Raw genomic sequence first — 22,404 nt, forward strand, 5'->3', positions numbered from 1 at the left:
CAGCGAATTTATCTGATTTGTGGATGTAAAAAGCGCCTTCTGGATCGCGAGGAGCTGGCACGAAGGGAAATGCTAGGCTGGAAACCACAAGCCACCCGAGCAACAAGAAGTAATATCATTGCTTTTAAATGGGAGGGATGTTTATGTCGTGCTGCTGATCATGACTGGTTTTAAAAGAGCCGTTTTCACTGGAGAGCCAAAAGTCATTGGTTTTGCATCAACTACACTCAGGGGCGGGGCAGAAGACTCCTGAAATTTTCGTATAGGCATCATCCAACAAAAAATGACGTCACATCCGGTTTAAACTGCGCTTCGCGGCTCGTTTCACAAAGCGAGAAAATGGCGTTTCGATTACTCGTGGTTTCCCTCTATTTGTAAACCATCAGTTTCGTTTCATTTTATATTGAGTATGGAAGGATGTTGCAGACACATTACTTCGACTTTTGAAGCAAAAATTTCGGGAAAAGAGAAAAGTTTATTATTGTTTTGAAGCAAAATAACGGAGAGCCTTCCGTCATCGTCGGGCGAATTTTACACATTTGTAAAACTGGTGTTGTTCCGACTTTTGGTTCTTGTTGTTCGTGATTTAGTGATAACAATAAGTGCAATAGCCTATAATGTTAACAACAACCTGGATGAAGTATTGCTGGCCATAGTTTGCACTGTGTACTACGGGAACATAATTAACAGAAGCCGTTTAGCTCCGAAAGTCGCTGTCACCAGAACTTTTGTTACTCTTGGCTCACGTGTATTGGTAGAAGAGACAAGCTGGATCGCATGCTGAAGGTCAGTATCCCACATTCCTACATCTCTCGTTGAAGATTGTTGTTTTCAGTAAGATACAGTACATATGTATCGGTAGTTTGGGGTCATCAGTCTCTTTCTCTTTGGTGAGTGCTTTTAAAACGCCCAGTAAAAACTTGATTCACGACATGGAAACTTATGCCTCGCTGGGTCGAAATTCGAGCAAGATTTTTGAGTTCTAGTCCTCTTTAAAAGTAATTAAATCAATTATTCAAATCCAAGCCATCAGAGGGAATCTGCCATTGAAGCTGCCCTATGTTAAGGTCCTGTTCATGGACCTTCCCCTTTGAAAATCGTGGGGGTGTTCTTTGAGGTAACACAGGTCTCACTTGTATGGTCTCGGGTACCCGGGATAACCCTCCCCCTGAGGCAACTTTATCAAGTGTTTGTATGAGAAAATGTAGCCCATGTAGGCCGAGTAAAAGTTGACCCTGCATGATTATTCGTAACTCCTATTGAATAATCAAATGTGCAACTATCCCTCTTTGTTTAAGTTTCCCTCACTCATTTGATCAGAGTGGGTTTTGCTGAGTTAATTTTCTCTTCTTTGATACAAATTGCTGCTTTAAATCTTAAATCTAGGCATTACGTGACACTCGCCATGCTGAGAGTTGTTCCAGTTAGGCGAGCCAAAGTGTTTATGTATACTTAAAGAAAAGTTGTTGGTTACTTTAGCTGCCAAGGTGAGTCAACTTGCCCACCTGAATTGTCTCACCCCCAAGTCTGGTTCATCATCCTTGTGTAAACGGTTGGTTGAATTTTGCAAAGAAATAAGTGAAAAGATAGCTCCGCCAGGGTAACTCGGGGAAAGGGTTGTCTCTGGTACACAAGAGCTATTCTATTTTATTTCCATTTTCCCTCTTCCTCTTCCAACTGATTATGCAAAATATACTGTCCAAAATCTTTATGGGTACTGATGTTTGAGAGTGTCATCTTTATCACTACTGTGGAATGTACCTCACCATATGGCCACCCCTGTTAACACAGCCACCTAGTTATTATGGCCACTCTATTCTGGCTCAAACAAAAGCTCAGTCGGTCATTTTCTTATTTATTAATTATACAATCAGATTTTTGTGACCTGTTGGTGACCAGATTAACAGAATTCTGGCACATTGTAGGAGTAATTTATATACAATTTACAGCAAGCAACAGGCATCATTTTGTTAGTGAAGTCCCATGCATATATGTAACTCTTGATTATTTTGAGATTTTATCTTTATTATGTCATCAAGGCAATAATATTTTGATTCCTGCTCCAGCGGTAGGGGGGGGGGGGGAACTCTCCTCTGTGTGCTATATACAGCTGTGCAGCCCCAAAGGGTATGGTTATTCAGTCGTTTTGGTCATAAATACTCCAGGGTAAGGCTTTTGCCCTCTAGTCTTTAATTTGTTATGTTTTTTTAGAATAAGCTACCTCAATTTTCATCATTATTGATAAGACCATCGACAAAAGTCCTTCAAAACTTATGTTTAGGGCAACTGTAGCAGTCGCAACAGTCATAAATGGGGTAGGGAAAATCACAGATTTTGGTCATAAATAGGTTAAGAGTTTAACTTTTGTGAAGAGGTCTGCACTGACCCCCACCCAATTTTTCTGGGATGTACAAAACACATTTTCTTAGCAGTTACTACAGTCTTGCTTTAGTAAATCAAAATAGTACTTGCTGCCAGGTACTTTATAAAAGTATAACCCCTCCAGAAGCCTTCACAAAGTACATGTAATATCAGGTACTAACAATTTTTTTTTTTGCGGCTGATTAAAATTTGGTATTAAATTGTACTGAACTGGTGCAGATTTAATATACATTATATTTTGTCACACTTAGTTCACTTATTTTAAGACTACTCAGCAGCAACTAGTACCTCTTGTATGACCATGCAGTAACAGTATATTCCAAACAAAAAAAAAGGTACATGTATATGCATTACTATCCTGCCTGGAAGAGTGTGTAGAGAGAGCACACAGTGCAGTGCCCTACTATATGTCTTTTGTTAGGTATAATAATCTTAAATTTAGAAGACTCATATTGATCTTAGAATTCACAAAAAAGTTGATTTCTTGACAACTCTCCTTTAGCTGTGTCACTTCATAATAAATTAGCAGTTTGGTATGTTGTAGCATAGAACTTTAATTAATTAAGTTATCGCACCGGTATCACAGAGGTCATGGGTTAGAATCCAGTTCACACCTAATTTTTTTTTCAGACTATAATTTCACCTTTGCTTAAGTTGTGTATAGTACGTTGCAATGATCAATCATGTCTTTATAAGTTGATCAATGTATATATGTCCCACTGACTTATACTTCAACATTTTATCTTAAAGTTTGTTTATTTGTTTTATTGTGTGGTTCTAGAAAATGTCCATACCCACCCCAAGGAGATTACTGGAAATTCCAGGGATTGGGAGGGTCTCAAAAGCCAAACTTTTTAAAGAAAACTATTAATAAAAATTGGAATTTTCATAGGGATGGGATGGGGAGATCTCTGTTTAATAGATACATAAATAATATGTACAGACCCATTATCTGATGTGAAGACTGTGCAACATATCCTGGCCAACGAGTTGCCAAGGTGTAGCATCCTTGTTATCAATTTCAAGTACCAAATTAAAGAAGATCAGCGTGTTAGATGGGAGAGGGAAATTTTTCAAAATATCATAGACTAAAAAAATATATATTTTCCAAACTCAGTCATGTTAGTAGTGTTAGTGTCTATTTATTTATTTATTTATTTATATATTTATTTATTTATTAATGAATACCTGTGAAGAGATAGTCATACATTCTTGCAAATATTCTGGGAGTCTCCCACATACCGGTTAGATCATCCAGTCCCCCAGGAAAGTTATGAAATTTATTCTCCAAGTAAACTACTGAACCATGGGCTCCAGTGGGGACAGTGCTATTACGATGCAATTTGCAGATGTGCTACATAATATGAGCGTAACAGTTTTGTTACCATGGCAACAGACTGCATTTCAGACCTTCCCTGATATTCTAGGCTTTTCTGGCCACCTCATGTCCTTGATTAATGTTTTTCAAGCTGAAAATCACTGGATTATTGAAATTGGGTTAGAGGGGACTGGAAAAGATTGAGTTGCCAATAGGGAACATTTTTTGTAGCCATATTAGTGTGTTGCTTGTAGAACTATAAGGTTACCAAGTTTCAATGATCTCTGCTGTATATATGGTCTGCACTTGATGTAATATTGGGTTTGGTGTATGACATCATCAGTCCTCTCATTTGCATATATTTTACACATTTTAAACTTAAATATCTCCAGAATTAATGCAAATATTTGTTAAGGTAAACAGTATTTGTAATCTATAGCGGAATTCTATTTGATACTCCTAAAAATTCTGAATCAAGGGATAAACATTTGATGATAGTAGCATGCCAAATCATTGAGTTGAATTTATGCTGCTGACATTAACATGTACTGTAAGGTGTTGAAGAGAATTTTGGAGGGGAATTTGGTGTGTTTATTGAATTTCCAGAGGTTGGTTGGCTGGTTTTGTTATTGCTTTGTCATTATCTTCCATGTATTTTTTTTAAAAGCAGAGTGCTTGGTGGCAAAAGCAAAACTGGTAATATTCTCACTTATCTGTGTTTCTAAAGTCATGTTTTTAGGTTTTTGGGGTCAATCTATTAGTAGTTGCACTGTCTTAAATTACAATAGAAAAGATGTGATATTAATTATGTAAGTTATACTTTGGTATCGTTCATACCAAAATTATAGTAAGTTTCTGGTTCAATGTTTGCCTCTGCATTAATTTGATTAAACTACTGTAGTTTATTTTTTAACGGAATTTAATTCTGTCAAAAGGGAGGTGGGAATCTGAGAACAATAGTGAACTAGACCAACAAATATCCAGAAATCTACCACCATTGCTTTCATGGCTGAGTGGAGATGAATCTAAGTCAGACCAAAATTAGAAAAAAAATTACTGATTTATTGGAGGGTTGAAATGGGATCCTGGCTATGGGAGAGTAGGAATCAGGGCTGAGGGGGGTGGGTGGTGTGCTTGTGAATTTAAGAACCTCTCTGAAAGTGAAAACAAACTGTAGGTTTGAAAAGTTTAAAGCGGAGGTAAAAATTATACTTTAATATATCTTGTTTATTAAGGTGGTAATGAGCATAATACCCACTTAGGGTGAGTCATTGAAACAATGACATAATTTATGTTTGTCTTTTCTTAGGTGGTTACCTCCTGGCATATACACCCCACACAGGCATACAATGTTATGATTTAGATGATGCAACCTGCTTTCCCATGTTTAACATACACGTAAGAGTATTGATCAGTGGACCAGTGTACCAGTGTGATTTCTCTACTGATAATGAGAATTATAATAAAGATACAAAGCCACTCTGGTGTGATTTATTTAATTATTCCTTAACAGTAAAGTGAACCAGTTAAACCAAAGGTTGCACTCTGTAAGATCAGGTGTACAAAAATTAAATAGAAAATTTCACTACATCAATTTTATTAATTAAGTATACTTCTCTGCAAAATATAGCTGGTATGTTGTTGTACTGGTAAGAATATAATTTGGAAATTTTTATGGGAAATGTTTCCATTTAAAAATGTAGCTCAGATGCCACAACTATAGTTCTCCTTTCTGTGGTGTTTTCTTTTGTGGTAAATTGTGAAAACAAATTATGTTGACCTACATGTAAGTTAAAAAAAAATACAAGTAGTAGCTCTTCTGAAAAAAAAAAGTTAATTTGTTGTTGTTTCTTCCTGTTCATTTTTTCCTTGAACATTTTTATTTTCCTAATAAGTAGTTTAGCTAGCCATAAAAATGTTTTGTTGTCTCTGAGACCATTTTCAAGATAAAAAAGTGATTTGTATATAAAATTTGAATTTTTGGGGGTGGGGGTGGGGGTGGGGACCTTTTCAGAATTTCCCTAGAAAGGTCACAAGGTACAAGGGAAGAGGCAAAAATAGAATTTTAAGTGTTAAAACATATGTTTTCATCATCAGTTTGGGCCTCTCTGTGAAGCTGCATAGTATACTCTAGGATCATGTTATACCCATTTTAATTCAAAATACAAATGGAAACTTGCATTGACAATCACTTAATCTCTTGGCACCGTTTTGTTTTTTAATAATTGCCTTTTTTCACAAAACAATAATTTGAACATCTTTGTTTCACAAGCTGGGAGGGGGGGGGGGGGGGAGGGAAGGGGTATTCTACAAAGTTTTAAATGGAAAGGCCTTATCTCAAGGTCCATTACCCCTTACCCTTTTGTATACATTTGTACCATTTTGATAGAAATGGCACCTCTTTTGTCGACCTTACATTGCAAAAGGGTAAATGTACCCCTTTAACAAACCTATTTAAGAATACTGCATCCCTTTTCTATTCCCTTGGAAAGAAGTTAATAAATAATATTACAGAATCTCTTCATTCAGGCTGAGGAGAGTAAATGAGAGCTTTTCAACAACATTTTAGAAACAGAAGAATGGAATCCCTAAATGACAGATTTTCCTACCCTTTCGTACACCTCAACTTGTGAAATCCCTATCATTAATTTTATACCTGACGCCTGAAAAAGGTACTCATCGTGAGCTGAGCCTCCCCATATAGGTCATTACAGAGAGCCTTCCCACCTACACAAGTCAGGAACTCTTGACAAGTACTGTAAGTAGATGCTGGCTTTAAGACTGGTCTGAGCCAGCTTCTTCAGTTTTTTAGCACAAACTTGTTGCTCTCCGTCAATTTCTAGTACAAAACCTTTTCTTTGCTGATCTGGTCCAAGTTCACAGACACTAGCATCACTCTCACGACACTGACTCTATCACTGTCACTCACAGTCTGATTCTTCAGTTTCACTTCACCATGCTTCTTCATCACTCATCATTGTTAGACATGAGTTCATTAGCTTGTAAAATTCACCAGCCTGGCACTGTCACTGTTGCTATTGCCTGTTCCCAGACTTCCTTTTATGGCTAGGTGTAGGGGCATGAAATTTCACTGCTGTTTATGAACAATTTGTTTAGATGGCATATTGAAAGTGATGAATTACTGAAAATTGTCAGTATTGCTAGTGTTCTCTCATTTCCTTAGGGATTGAAATATCTTGATGTAAGATTACAAAGAGAAAGCACACTGAAATATAATGCACAATTTTTTAGTAACCTTTCAAAATGGGTTGCCAATATGACAGGGATTAATAGATGAGGAACTTGGTCTGCAAACAGGGCAAATGAGAGGGTTTGAAGAAATTAAAGGTGCATGCTTGACCTCAGTGGGGGGGGGGGGGGGTATTGGAACTTAGCGCTGCTGACGTCTAACACTATTGAAACGGAAAAATAAATTTGATTATAAATGAGAAAAAACCACGACATGTCCAAATTACTTAATCGCCGTTAAAACTAATCCTCTTGCTTTGTTTTAAGGGGTTCACGGCCTGCCTGTAACGAAGCGTTTATCAATTAAGGGATTGCTTAGGGAAAACATATCTTGTTTAAGGTTCTTAACCAATCGTAACATGTTTTATGGCATCAGTTTGAGTCATGAGCAAACACACGAGTTTGTGTTAGTGTCGATCGGCAAGAAAGTTCTGCAAAGCGCGTTATGTGTGTGGGTCTGTTCTCGCAGTGATACGATTAACAGCACTCAAGTACTCTCGAGTGTTTGGCAACAGTAAATTTTAAAAAAGGCGCTTCTGTTAATAAGGTTCCCCCATGTCTAGAAACCTGTCATTGTGCATTTTTCTTAGTGTGATGCCTACCTAAGAGAATGGGCTATTTGAATTGAGTGCAACTTACCTAGAATTCATTATTTCCACACAAACGATGACTCCTGTGGAATTCAGCGAGGAGGAAATGGCGACATTTCGTAAAAAACACGCCTTCAAAACAGCGTGTTTTTGAATAAATAATTACCCTGTCCTTCAAACAAACTGATATGACGAGGAAGAAGACAAAATTTTGTTTATCGTGGCCAAATAAAACGTTAAAAATATCCGGCCGATTGCAAAATATTACCATTTTCCTTACTGAGAGAACGATTATGCCATGTTCAAATTTGATTTTGCCGCTCAGCGCTTTTTTTTACCGGATGTGACGTCATTTTTTGTTGGATGATTCAGATACACAAAAAGTGCCAGGCGTCGCAGAGTGTTCTCCCCCGCCCCTGACTACACTACACGATTGGCTTAAAATACTCGCGCCACTTTTTCATCCAATCAGAGGTAAATCTAATTCTAATCATGACTCGCACGCACTGGTTTTCCCGCGCTTTACATGAGATACGTGTAACTGCTTCTAGTTTTGATTTTTTTCACAAGATTGTCTGTATCTTCGATGATTGGCTAGAATGATTACTTAAGTTTTCGTTTAACGACACTCAATGAAAACCCGCTCGAAATAGTCTTTTAGAAAACAATCCTAAGAAAATACGCGCGCTGATTGGTTAAAAATAGTGTTTCCAAACTCGATAGAAACACAGAACTAGCACGAGTTGTTTACGTAATGATCGCGCGAGCAAAGAGAATTTACAGTTCGATAATCAAATTTAAAAAGTTGTTTTCCTTTTTTTCGTCGCGGTGTTTTCTAAAAGAAGGGGAAAACATGTTCTCCGTGTTTCTATCGAGTTATAGAAATACTCGTGAAGGTTTGGGAGAACTCGAAAAAGCTGTACATGTACCTGCGGCTCGTGTTCCCACAACATTTTTCGTTCTCCCAAACTTCCACTCGTCGATAGAAACACAGTACATGTTTTTTATTTCCTAAATAATTTAATTATTTACCAAAGCTTTGTCTTCGCCCAAGAAATCATATCGGCATTCCAGTTAGCTTACAAAACCTGGCATTATATCGATTTAAGAGCAACAATGATATTATTTTGCAAACTGGGAGGAATTATTAAGCAAATGGGTGTCAAAGGAGGCGGATTGAAAAGATCGACAATGCCTTAAGAGTCCCTTCCTTTTTTCCTTCTTTTCGCGCATGCGCTTCTCGCCGCTCGATCATTGCTCTTTTGCTTTGAATTCGTGTCTTTGCGTCGCACGCTAGGAAGACAAAGAGCCTGCTCGCAGTCTGGCTAGTAGTCGATAAAAATTCTTCGGGTAAAACCACTTGAGCTCTCTGCCGGAGTGAATTCCGTTGCACAGGATTGACCTACTGATTTCTAGACTCTCCTTCTAGATTTCTAGACTTTCTAAAACCGGGCTTGTTCTAAAAAGAACTTGGATAAGGGCCTAAAAGGGTATTCTAATAACTAACTGGTTGGCTGAATTACTGTTTACTTCGGGGGGTGGGCTCTGCCTATAATAAACTATAAATATGAAAGAGTATGGATTGCGCGAGTTAATATGTATAAACAGCCCGCATTACTCAATTCTAAGCGTATAGAAAAGGGATGCAGAGTGTCAGTGTAGCTATTTAAGATAGATGCATTTTTTTTATCTCAGTATATGAAAGGGTTACCTTTTTTGATAATAATGGTAGGGGTTTTGACCATGGGGCAGAGCCTCCCACTGTTAACATTGTTGAGTACCCCACGGGGAACTGGTTAACGGCTGTGGAAAGGGACCGGCATGAATTCTTGGGTTTCACGTGACGTCACAAGCTTTGATCAAATCAGTGTCCGCCATGTTGGTCTCCGTCGGGTGTCAAATTTATGCTAATAATAGTCCATTTCTACCGTGAAGCTTCTCTATTATCGCTCTATTATTTCGACAACTAGATGAATTTCCAGAAAGAAAAAAACGATAAAAGTATCGGGCATTCATCTTAAGGTATCCCAGTGCTCTCTGAGTATGCCAAAAGCTTAGAGAGTCGAGTAAAGGAAAGATATTCGCAAAAGATCTCGGTCACCGGGGTCAGCCGAGCAGTTCAGTCCAGAATGCTTACCTCCTGTGGTCTCGGGCTTGCTGAGTTACCTCGTTCTTGAGACCAGCTTCTACACCAACAAGCAGTTCAAGGCGTCCAAGAGTCTGAAGGCGTTTAATTAAATAAACCTCAGTTGTAGGCAAAGTAACCGCCGGCAAGTATGTCGTGAGAGCAAGTGTTCGGTATTCACAGCGTATGAATGATCCTTTAGTGAACAGTTGCGTCATTTCCGAAAACGATGGGACTATTTTGTCAGCCCATTGGTTGGGATGCAAAGCTGGACTGGCTGAGTCATGCTCATATATCGCGAGTGTTTTATTTTATTTAGAGGCAACTACACGAATTCATAGCAAGCTGGCTTGCACACAGGTAAAATGCTCATGGATTTTGCCGAAATATGTCAATAAAGTGCCGGATGCGAGGGCTAAGGACATCGATTTTTTATCGGCTAACAAGCTCAAAAAAAAGTTCGACCAGAAAATTGAGGATCTACAACAGCCGCAAGCCTCGAAGCATGCAGCAGCTTCTAGTTCTGGGACTGCATCAACCGGCGCCTCAGCGAATACAGCGCGCATCGGCACCTTCGAAAGAGGAAATGGATCAGCTTTATGCCAAACTCAACCAGTGCAAAATTAAAGCAGTAGCTTTAAATTTAATTGATCCTTTTGCTGACCAATTTATCAACCAAAGCCGCTCTGTTCCGGTAGTTTCAGAGCGAAGTGTTTGCTACAAACTCGTTCACTCTCTAGCACTCTCTTGTTTGTAGCGTCGCCGCGACTCACCGCAGGAATCCACTCGTTTCTCCTCCTAATAATGAGTTCCTCCTGTTCTTCCCCTTGATTTGTCTTAATCTTAGGTATACGCAAAACCCCTAAGCCTTTACGATTTCCACTTTTGCTCGAACAGCCGACAACAACGCATAAAACCATCCCTTCTTTCTCACATGAACTCTCCTTTGGATATGCTTTGTTTACGCTTGAGGGACACCAAGATGGCGGATAGTAACCGTTGCTAAGCTATTGGTCACGTGGGTGAAACCCAGGAATTACCTGGTGAGTTCCTATGTGTTCCGGTGTTTATACTGGTTTAAGTGCACATCCGGTAGCGCAATTACAACCCCGCCTTACGATTAATAATAGTAATTGGACAGAGTGGAGTACAATTCAAGAAGCAATCGCCCGAGGCCGATTTGAAATTACAAGCAGGATTACCCTGTACGACATGAGGTGCAATAACTAATTAATCGTATCTCTAACGAATTTCGAATTTAAAATTTTTTTTGGGAACTTCTTTTGACTGACAACGTTAGTAGAGCTAAACATTAACAAGGAAGCCCGTAAAGTGCACGTAATTGACGTGCGAATTGCTTAGGTATCCAATTACAGGTATCTAATTTTAAAAAAGTTGCAATTGGACACCCACGTGATCGCGCGCCGACTACGTGACAAATAGGCGCGCAAAGAACTAATTACGATCGACAATTTTGTTATAGATACGATTACCATGTTTATCAAAACTATAACAAAATTCTCGAGCGTGATTGGCTATCGGCAGCCCGATTTGAGCATTAATTGGACAGTGTACACGTCCTGCTTGTAATTGGACTACGCGTCATTTTGCTCGCGCTGTTGCAGTGCACTTTGTTGAGTAAACTGCTGTGTTTTTCAGCATTCATAACGATGTTTAATCCCTCAGCGCTCAATCGATGGTTTGTTCGTCTCTCGAATTTTGTCATAGTTTTGATTAATTGGTAACAGGGCTTCGTGTCGTCCAATTCAATCTGTAATCATACTCGTGATTAAGAAATCGGACTCCCGCTTCGCGGTCGTCTGATTTTGTTAATCACGAGTATGATTACAGACCGAATTGGACTCCACTCAGTCCCATTACCACTATTAATCGTATCTATAACAAAATTCTCGATCGTGATTGGTTCTCCGAGCGCCTATTTGTCACGTAATCGGCGCGCGATCACGTGGGTGTCCAATTACAGGTATCCAATTTGAACTTTTTTGTAATTGGATACCTGTAATTGGATACCCACGTGATTCGCACGTCAATCATGCTTGCTTTAATGGCTTGCTTCGCACTGTTTCCTACAGTTTTCATAACTTATGAGAAGAGTTACAGACGTTTTCGCTCAAAAGAAGTTCTCAAAAGACATTTTTAACCGAAATTTGTTATAGATATGATTAATTAGTAACTGGACCTCGTGTCGAACAATTCAGGGAGTAATCGTGCTCGTACTTCAAATCGGCCTCGCGATTCGTGCTCGTCCGATTCTGAAATTGCTCGCGCGATTACTCCCTGAATTGTACTCCTCTCGGTCCAATTACTATTACTAATACGCTAGGCCAGATCACCGACATTTTGGATCTCGTTATTTCAGCTCTTTCTTTTAGCCCGAAAAAAAGTTCAGTTAGTCATTTCTTTTTTCATGCCATACCAATTACGGGACCGTCAAGAACTCAGATAAACATATCATTCAATGACTTACCAATGCCTATTTACAATCACCATTATTCTAGTCAGGTCCCATATTGCGTTTAAATTTATCTCTTGTTTTTAATATTAACTTAAAGATCTAAGAACCATTAAAACAGTTTTCTCTCCAGTGGCTCGAGATGAGTTTGTGGAGAAACGCAGAGCTAGGTGAGTGCAGGCGCAAAAACGGGAATCAACACTCGAGTCTGCACTTAATTCTCTCAGCGGATTACCTCGTTCCCAGCTTCTTTCAACAAAGAAGGGACACATAAAGCCTATTAAAAACGTTTCTTAGCAAACGATGAGTAAATTTCCTGATAGGTCTTTCAGCTGATAGCTAAACTAAGAGCCAAAGCCTGAAATGTAGGCTAAAGTTCATAGAAATTCAGAACGAATATCAACAAAAGAAATGTCGTGTTGACCAAAATAGATGTCTAAGTAATGGCATCAATTGGTAGGAGTTGTATTGCTCAAAAATGTTCCTAACGCTAACTGAAGTTCCTTCAGCACTAATTTCATAGATCCGGAATCTTCTGTGTTGCTTTTCTTGCAGGATTTTACCACTTGTATGACGTCACACGCCATGTCTTTGATTTCTTTCAGCTCATTGGTGCAGAATTTGACCTTCTGTTCCTTCTCTTTGTTCTTTGATCCTAGAGATATGAAAAAAATAATGGAGCACCTGTAAACTAGCTGGTGCGTCCTGTAGACTCTGCTTATCAAGTCTATGGGACGCACCGTTACATATTATTAGATACCAGTCTTTTTCTTTTTCTTCGCGTTTAAATTTCGATTGTAATCTAGTTAACGGTCACTTCTGAAGATGTATGTTGTACATACGAAACGTCAAGGAAATTAACTTTGTTTAACATGCGTTTTGGTTCCATGTTTATCACCGCGGTTTGCGTTTTGTTTCTTCTAAAGCACCGTTATCATGTGTGTGACCAAGTAAAACAAACTGTATATGTCTATGTCTGAGTCCAAACTAGCAATGAATAAAACAAAATGGTAGGAAATTTTTGAATAATTTAATAATTACTTTAAATCACTAAGGATGGCTGCTCAGTCTTATTAGCCCATTAGGGTTTTTTCGGGCAGCCATGTACTCTTTTATTTTAACTGATTTTTGTTGCCCTAACTCTAATTTCTATGCTGAGTACAAATAAAGTTATTTTTGTTGTTGTTGTTGTTGTTGAAAACACTTTTGTCCGATTTACTTATAGCATATCGGGGGCGGATCTAAGGGGAGAGTGCAGGGGTTGCGCACCCCCGTCCCCGTGATAAAGCCTTCTTCTTCGTATTCGCTTTGGAAAGTTGTTTACCTCAACAGTCAGTTACGCCATTCCTAATGGTGCACCCCTCCTAACAAAAAACCTGGATCCGCCCCAGGTATATGTTCTTCACTCTTAGTGAATTACAGGATAAACAGAATTAAACTGCAAGTTATTCCTTTTTCAGCCGTGTAAACTTGAAAAAGAAGAAAGAAACACTGTATTTAATTTGTTTCTTCTTACCCTTTGATGTGCGACGAGCGACAACAGCAACTTTCTTCAATACAACGTGAATGATGCTGCAGGCCATATCAACATGACTGAAAGAGAAAAGAGAGAAGTAAGGAACAAGTCAACTCTGACATATAATAGTTGACCCTTGTTCACGTCCGCGATTCTTTTTCGTTCTCTTTTGCTTTTTCTTATAAACGTTTTTATTTTGCTCGTGCAAGACTATTTGCAAGGTAAAATTTCGATTCATCCGCTATCCTTTAGTCGCTAACTGGCGCATGGGGCATCAACGAGACTCCTCCATCTCTGTCGGTCCTTGGCAAGCCGTGCCGCTCACTCTAAGTTAAGGTTTAGGGCCTGAAGTGCTGCCTCTACAGTCCTCCTCCAGGTGGATTTTAGAAGGCCTCTTCCGATCAGGCTTCCTTTATTTCCTTCATTTATTGATATATTTACGAGACCGAAGAACTAAGGAAATAGTTTTAATTATAAAATAAATTTATAGAATGGGAGTGGGCGAGGGTGCTTGCCTAGAAACACTAAGTCATATGATATGAGGCTTTCTCGTTATAGCACAAGCTTAAGGTAAAGATGGTCAGCTGGGTATGAGAACTAATGACAATAAAATCATTTTTTTATTATTCTAAATCTGATTCCGAAACATTTTAAAAAGGATCTTAGAACGATCGCAAAAAGAAAAAATGAAAACTATATTTTCTGGACAGAGTCGTTCCATACCTCGTGTGATGTTGATTAGAAATAAATCCTTTAAGCTTTGGAAGGAGAAGTACACAAAGATCTAGTGTCCACATCGAGCTGTCAAAATGAGACAGAAAAAAAAAGGTTTGAAATTGAAATGTGCTTTCCTACTGTGAGGTCAGTGTTTTTATTTTACAAGATACTTGCAGGACAGCTCCACTCAGCGATAGCTTTGTAACCGGTGATTCACATGCAAACTCTCATTACCACCTTCAAATGTCACAGGCAGTTGCTCTTTTTAATTTCTTTAGGGGATTTAAACGAAATGGAAGTATGAAAGACGATATATAAATAGCTGCTGAGTGTGATATATATTTACTTTTCTCTCAAATAAACTAGTTTCGTCACATCTTTTAAATGCTCGGCGGATTTGACAAATAACATTTACAAGTCCGCACTGCTACATGTATAAATACACTTCAAATAAATTTTTAGTCAATCAGCAGGATGCTGATAAAGAATCAGACTTTGAAAACGGTTTCAAGTACTTTGGTTTTTTTTTTTGTTGTTTTTTGTCAATTTTCTATCGATAGATCCCTAACGAAACTGTCACTAAAAAACTTGAAGTAACCTTGCTTGTAGACACTTCACTTTACGCCACAACCAAAAGAAAAGGTTCTCTTGTTTTATCAATCACGCGAGAAAATGAATCAAGGCCGTAAGCACGAGTTAAGACTGTTAGAATCCGATCTTCTTTCCCAGGTCACCTTTCAGGATACTCAGCTTATCATTCACCTGTGGTCGTGGGACCCTGAGGGAGAGGGAACTCTTAGTGTACCTTCGAAGACCTTACTTTAGAAGGAAGGCAAGTACACCTCTCTTTTATCTTACCAGCTGCTTGGCAACTGCTGAAGAATGTTCAGAAATAGTGCATAATCACGTGACATCAGGGCGTACGGAGAGTTGAACCTACAAGTAGTGCCCAGATCCTTCTCGACATCCGCCATTCCTGTCAGCTCGATGCAGGTTTTAATGGCGTCCGTCGGTTTCCCACCATTCCACAGTTCATGTACGTGAAGTATGATCTAATCAAGAAGAGAAAGAAAATGTTATGTGCTCTTTTGAAACCGGACTTGGACACTTTGTTAATAAAATACTGAATAGTGGTTGGGTTCAAGCCCTGGCCGGCGACATTGTGTTGTGTTCTTGGGCAATACACTTTACTCTCACAGTGCCTCTCTCCACCTAGGTGGATAAAATGAGTACCAAATAAGTACCGGCAAATTTGTAGCTTGCGGGGTAACCCGCAATGGACTAGCATCCCATCAAAAAGGGGGGGGGGGGGGGGAGGTAGAACACCCCTAGCCGCTTCATACTTGTTCGATCTGGAGTCGAGTGCACTAACCAAGACGCCTCAAGTAGATTGGATTAACACTCACCCAGGTTCTCTTGGCGAGTGAATCGTGCACATCTTGATGATGACTGAGCATGCTCTCAATCAGTATATCATCCTAAAAATGAACAACATGAAATAATCTTACTGTCGAGACGAAAAGAGGGTCTGAAGCTGTCTTATTTTTTGTTAACGATTTGTCAAAATATGCATTCACGCGTTTTCTATTAATGTTACGAGGCGGGCGGCGCCATCTTAGTTTCTATTAGAACCACACGACAGTGCTGCTGTATCTTCTTTTTTGTGTTATTCCACAGCTCAGCCGGTATTCATCGACTGTTGTTAGTTAGTATGTAACGCATTTGTCTCGTTAAAAAACTAGAATGGACTTGGTATTTTGTATTTGTTACAGGAGAGCGGAACGATATTTTCCTTCGATTTGTTTATCAATTATAATGATTAACTCTTAATCAGTGGTACTCTTGATCCGTAAAGAGCCTCGTTTTAATAGATCTATTAATTTTGATGTACCCTTTAACTGGCCTTCTTGCAAATGAATATGGATGGTTTTAGCTGCCATTTAACTTGATGAAAGTGTGTGAACATACCTTATGAAATATCATTTTTACAATAACTGTCTAATTTCTCGCGCGCTGATTGGCTCATTTTTATCATCAGTAAGAGTACACACGGATAAAATGTTAATTTATGCAAGCTTTCAAGTTCAAGTTTCATTTGTCAAACTGTCAACTCTTTAACCAATGAGATTTTATGGACTTTTTTAAGTTGCCAATCACAAAGCGAGAAAAGCTATTGACAATGCTCGCATCATTTTGATTAAAATTCACGTACGGTATCTTTGTTTACGGCAAGTTTACGGCGTCTTTTCCCCTGATTTATTCCCGGCATTTGACCATTCTGGGGTCTTGTTATTGTGAAAAGCAAATTGACATCAGTTTTTTATGCGTCTGTCCTCTTATTGATGATAAATTACGTCATAACATTGTCAAAGTTTACTGCGGAACGACTCGCCTGTGGCTCGTGGTTCCACAGCCACTTTGACAATGTTATGACGCAATTTATCATCAATAAGAGGACAGACGTATAAAAAACTGACGTCAATTTGTTAAATTTATGATTTGCAATTGTATAGAACAATAATTAACTATAATAACTTAAGGCCTAAAACTGATTATCTCAGGTTCATTGAGTGATTCCAAGCGTTAACCAAACTCGAGCAAAGATTTCTGCTTACCTCTGATACTACAGGGCACGACGTTGATCGAACAAACTTTGACGCGGTACTATCCGGCCGACAAGAGGAATGGAAACCATGAAAAGTTGCCTGCAAATCTTCGCCTCCAGGCTCCGTAGCGCACCATTGCCTTCTCTCCGAAGCTTGAGATTCTGACACAGTTCTTTTGTAAAGAGGTTTTCGACGATAGATGAACTCGTTTCTGCCACCATTGTCGTGCTTCTTTGCTGGTAAGTTATTTGTTTCTTTCGTTGCTGCGTTACTGGAAAAGTCTCCCACAAAAATGCTTGGAGAAGCATGTTCATCTTCTTTTTTGGCCCTTTCGTTTTCTTCTGAGTTCAATTCGTTACAAAAACCGCTTTCATCAGTTAGGGAACAAGTGTTGTTCTCACTTTCTGAGTCTTTCTCGTAATTTGTTTCGTCCAAATCGTTTACAGAAGTAACAATGCCGATATCAATGCTTTTCTCCGATTCTGTCTTTCTACTATCCTCATTTCCTTCGACGGAAACTTCTTTAGCACAAGTGTGACAACTTACAGAGGTCACACCACCCCCTTCTAGTGAATATGCACTCTCGTCAAACTTCGCTTTTGTGTCAAGCTGATCGTTGGCTAAGACCTGCTCATCATGTGAGTGTTCAAATTCAGAGCTCACTCCTTGCAAAGGTTGAGAATTGTTTGTCGCTTTTTTAAGTTCAGAGTGGGTATCTAATTCATTATCAAGCACATACGTTGGCAAAGAATCGCTATTCGTATTTGGTTTATGAAGCTCCAGTGACTGACTTGACGAATTGGAGGAGTTTGCTGTCAGGCTGCAATTACTCGACGTTGGTGATTCTACAACTTCATTGCCCATCTCATCACATCGGTTGTTGTTTTTAACCTGTGCGTCCCCTTTACTTCGGAGTTTTGAACATGTGTCAAATTTGCTACCATTTAGGCGCGAATTTTCGAGTCTCAATGATTCAGGGATCTCATGTGCATGGTCGGCCGCGAAAAGTTGTGAGTACTTCCACACCTTGCTAAAGCTTGGACTCTCTTGGTATCCATCATTCTTTTCCATATTATCTCTGCTTTGAGAACTAACGTCTTCATCTTGAGATTGTAGATTAATTCTGTGCTTGGCTAGACTAATAACGTTCGTCACAAAGTCCTTTGCCACCTCCTGAGATTTCTCCATCACTATCTTTGAAAGGGCTGTTTCGCAAATCTTACCAACGTGCTCAGCTGCGAAGATATCTATCTTGTGTTTCTGAACTCCGGACAATTCCAAAACACTGCTGCTGCTGTTTTGAGCAACTTCTTGCAATAATAAATCATCTTGTTGTCCGAAGTTGAAGCCTCCTTGTTTTGTAGTTAAAGTGTTCTCCTTGTCAGTTAAAGAATTTCCAGTAGTTTTAATAGAGCTGTTTGACTGTTTATTTTGCACGTATTGCGGACGTGTCTCTTTTTTGTACCATACTTTCTCCTCCTTAGCTTTTCGTTGGTCTTCATTTAGAGTTGTCCCGACATTGTCAAAAGTTGTCATTGAGTGATGGGACGCTTTGTTTTCATCGTCAACATTTACGTTACCGGAATTTTTCTGCGTGTCTTTCACGGCGCCCTCCTTTGTTTTAAGGTTTGTTCTGCGCCATAGCTTTGTACGGACAAGCATGGGCGTGGCCAGGATACCGGCGTTTGAGGTCTGGTGTCTATCATCGGTATCAGAAATGCCTTGCAGGCTAAGAGACTTTTGTGTTAAACCTTCAGTATCAGAGGAGTAACCTGTGAAAAAAATAAATTAAGAAAGTAGTACGATAACAGTAACATAGTTAAACGAGATACTAGGAGTAGGCTCTTAGGTGAATTTTTTTCTCTCCCCCAAGCCTCGCTTTCTGGTCCCTGGATATTCAAGACGGTATTCAAGATGGCGCCGATATACACAGGTACGTTTAGCGATGGAATTGGATAAATGAATGGATGGATGAATGAACGAACGAACGAACGGACGGACAGACGGACGGCCGGCCGGATGGATGGATGGATTAATGAATGAACTTTATTTAAGTGTCGGAGTGTTTAGCTCAAATAACTAATTGTGGGCACTCCGAAAAAAAAATAAATGAATAGATAAATAAATAAATAATAATCTTATTAATGGATGCTAGAAAAAATAATGGAGAATGGTAAATTTCTTGCTTTAAAAGGGACAGGGGCAATATGGGAAAAGAGCCTCTTCTTGTAGAAAATTATGACGGTTGGTGTACGGAAATTAGCAAGGACTTGAACTAATTTTGCTAAAGAAGCCAATGAGCTCTGGAGTGGCCTTTTGAAGCTGCAGAGATAACGAGGTTAAATCTGGCCAACAAACATATTTGATGTCATATGTGCGTAAGTGTGAAGAACACTTGCTATATTTTTATTTAGTTTCTAACTGATACCTCGTGAACAGTTCTTCTTGGCATCGTCTTTTCTGAAGAAAAGAACAAGCAGAAAGATATATGGGTTATTGACCAAACGTGAGATCAGTATGGTTGGGTATTGACCAGGATTTGTTCTTGGTCCTTTAACACGCCAGAAAGGTCGAGGCTAATACATAGTCACCATCATCGAACGAGCTTGTTCAATAAAGGTTTCTTGTATGGTATGGAGGACGCCATATCCTTGCGGGATACAGCGGGAAATCCCGAGCGGGCAAGACATCCCCATCTTACAAGCTCGGGTAGCCGATCTAATGTATAGATATATAATGCATGTATCGCGCCCATGTAGAAGCTCATTCACTCAAGCAATTTTATTTCATTATATTTTTACAATTTTAGGAGATTCCCCATAAAAGAAAGTACCATGATAATGGCAAAATATGTTCGTTATAGCAAAGCTCTTTTGCGTGCATTAAACGATTGATTACTTTGGTGCAGAATACCGTTATCAAAGGGCCTTCTCATATAAGGGTTTGTTACAATGTGTATCAAGGTTCTCCTCTGGAACATACCTCTTTTTTGACTTCCCAGGCCTCATACAGCTTAATAAGTTGACTCTGTCTCTTTTTTCTTCATCTTTGACTTTTTTAATCGTCTTCAAGTTTATCAGCTTCACAGTCCTTGGCAGAACTTGCTCCTTTAAAAACGTCAACAGTTCTTTACACTTCGTGAAGTCATTCCGTCGTCCATTGCTGATGGTCACATGAAGTGTGGCGAGAACGGGTCCTGGTGGTTTCAGAAACTCTTTGCATGTTTCACGAATTTTTAAATTTAGTTTCAGTCCGTCGCCTTCGTTTTCATTGGCAACCTAGGCAAGATTCAAATGTAAAGCGTTCGTTTAAAGGATATCCCAAAATCTAAGGTGGGGAATATGTGCGAGGCAAAATTTGGATAGGTGGATAAAAACCTCGCATATGGTGACTGCGCCCGCAGTACAAGAGACAGTTGAAACTCAGCTGTCAAAACGACACGATAATAGTGTTTCTCTTTGCAGCTAACGAAAGAAAGGCAATTCTAAAGTTTCTCTGGCCTCTTTTAATGTTTAACTCGAGAACATGGAGTTTAATTTGACAAGGAAAAATATATTTTGTTCAAAGTAACAAAACTACCTGGCGGCACTCGAAGAGCGACGAGCGAGTTACCGAACGCAGGCGACTCAGTTTTGGCGCCTAATTAAAAGCTTGGAGACATACATTTTCATATTCTTCATTTTTTAGCTAGGATCTGGTATGCTTTTTTGAATCATAAATCCCTTTTCGTGTATATTCACTAATGCCGTCTCCAGTGAGAAAAGTTGCCTGACTTTAATGCTTTTCCCGTAAACATACATTGATGTCAGGACAATACAGTGTTTTCTCGCCTGCTTAATCTTGATTGGCCAATTCAAATCTCAGGCGCCAGCCGTATGCAAGGAAGGAGATTTAAACCTCCCAATTTCCATACTTTTTTCTTTAAGTTCCCCCATGTTCATGTTTTTTTTTTTGTTTTTTTTCATTTGTCAGTCATTTCATGAGTATTTACAATACGGTACCGACATGCATTCGATCTGGTCTTTTTATATCAGTCGTAAATAAATTTTTTTGGACTGATCTACAGAAAGAGAGTTTTTCAGTTTTCTTTGAGCCTTTTTTTTTCGAAAGCAGCTTGATAACCAAACCTGTTAATCACTGCTACAATGCTAATAGCTACACGATATTGCTGTCGGCTTCATCTATCGGATAATTGGTAAATGTGAAATTGTGATATGGAGGGGAGATAAAAATCAGCGCGAGCTAAAAATTACCAGCTCTTGGCCAGCTGTACGCCCAGGCGACGGCAATCTTGGCATGTTAATTAAAACAGCAGTGTTTCCATGTTTGTTTTCTTCCTGTTTACTAAAGTCACTGCGCTTGAAGAAGGCCTATCCCAGATTTCAAAATTTGTGTTTTTTCCTGACTCTGGACCGTCGAAATGAAATTTTAATAAAAAACAAACGCTTATTAAGTATTCATGGCACAAAAGCTGTTATCGCTCCATCAATTAATTTGAAAAAAGAAAATTGCAACGCTCGACGAAATATCCGGAGTTTTCACTTAGCACTTTTAGCTGGAGAAATAAAACCAATAGAATAAATGTAATAATTTAGCAAGGAAAAATATCTTTCTCTCTAATATGCTTCTTCAAAATATCCACCCGAGTCGCGTTAACTGCCACAACAATCTTCCCTACGGGAGCAAAACATACTTTGTGACAATTCAATTTCGCTAGCATGTACTTAAGTATAAAATGAGATTTTGAAACAGTCGGGAGAAACCACAAGTTTTCATCAATTTGAAATATGGATGTTAAAGCGTTGTTTTAAACGGCAACCTAAGCTTTTGGCAAGTTGATGTTGTACAGGTCCTGCTTATGGGTAAATCACTCGAAGATATAACTGTAAATTGAAAATATATAATCTTTGTCATGACATTTGTGTATACTCGAGGTAATATTCAAATTTGAGGGTAGATGGGCAGCATATCGCGAGCGTAAACCTTATTACATACCTCAAACTGTGCATCGCAGCTAAATTTCTTGCCCAGAAATGAAACAGCCAGCATCTTAGTTGTCGAAGTTTTTTCGTAACGCGTTTCATCAAAAGCGACTCTGATTTCTCAAAGCTCCCTTCGTAAGCGTGCATGGACAGCAGGTGATCCGGCCGAACTACGAATACATTAACATAAATTATTCACGACTGTCACAAGTTAGAAATATGAAATACTCTTTGCAATTGGTAGATATTATAATGAATGAGTTACGAGTTCTTAAAAGCACCGCCGCTTATGTATAGATTAGGAAATTATTTTTCCATGGCCTTTGTGTTAAAAGACACAATCTGATAATCTCGTCGACAGCGATTCTGAATAAATTAAGTGCGAATGATTTAATCGAATTTAGACGAAACAAAGGAGGAGAAATTTGAGCAATTCGCAATTTGAT

The 22,404-nt window shown here is 39.0% G+C and overlaps 1 protein-coding gene and 1 pseudogene across 1 annotated transcript; one reads left to right on the forward strand and one right to left on the reverse strand.

The window, feature by feature from the left end:
• Window positions 1-9,135: 9,135 nt before the first annotated feature.
• On the forward strand, window positions 9,136-11,027 carry LOC145503355 (uncharacterized; annotated as a pseudogene).
• A 119-nt stretch (window positions 11,028-11,146) lies between these two features.
• On the reverse strand, window positions 11,147-22,130 carry LOC145502968 (uncharacterized). The gene is made up of 9 exons (XM_081482386.1): window positions 21,972-22,130; window positions 19,959-20,254; window positions 19,405-19,436; window positions 16,986-18,748; window positions 15,777-15,848; window positions 15,229-15,422; window positions 14,377-14,454; window positions 13,654-13,730; window positions 11,147-12,792 (listed from the first exon to the last, which is right to left on the reverse strand). Exons 1-9 carry the CDS (start codon window positions 22,023-22,025, stop codon window positions 12,587-12,589), a joined length of 2,772 nt encoding a protein of 923 aa, XP_081338512.1. The 5' UTR covers window positions 22,026-22,130; the 3' UTR covers window positions 11,147-12,586.
• Between the last annotated feature and the right edge of the window lie 274 nt (window positions 22,131-22,404).

Source organism: Orbicella franksi, chromosome 11 (genome assembly GCF_964199315.1).
Source record: "Orbicella franksi chromosome 11, jaOrbFran1.1, whole genome shotgun sequence".
NCBI lineage: Eukaryota > Metazoa > Cnidaria > Anthozoa > Scleractinia > Merulinidae > Orbicella > Orbicella franksi.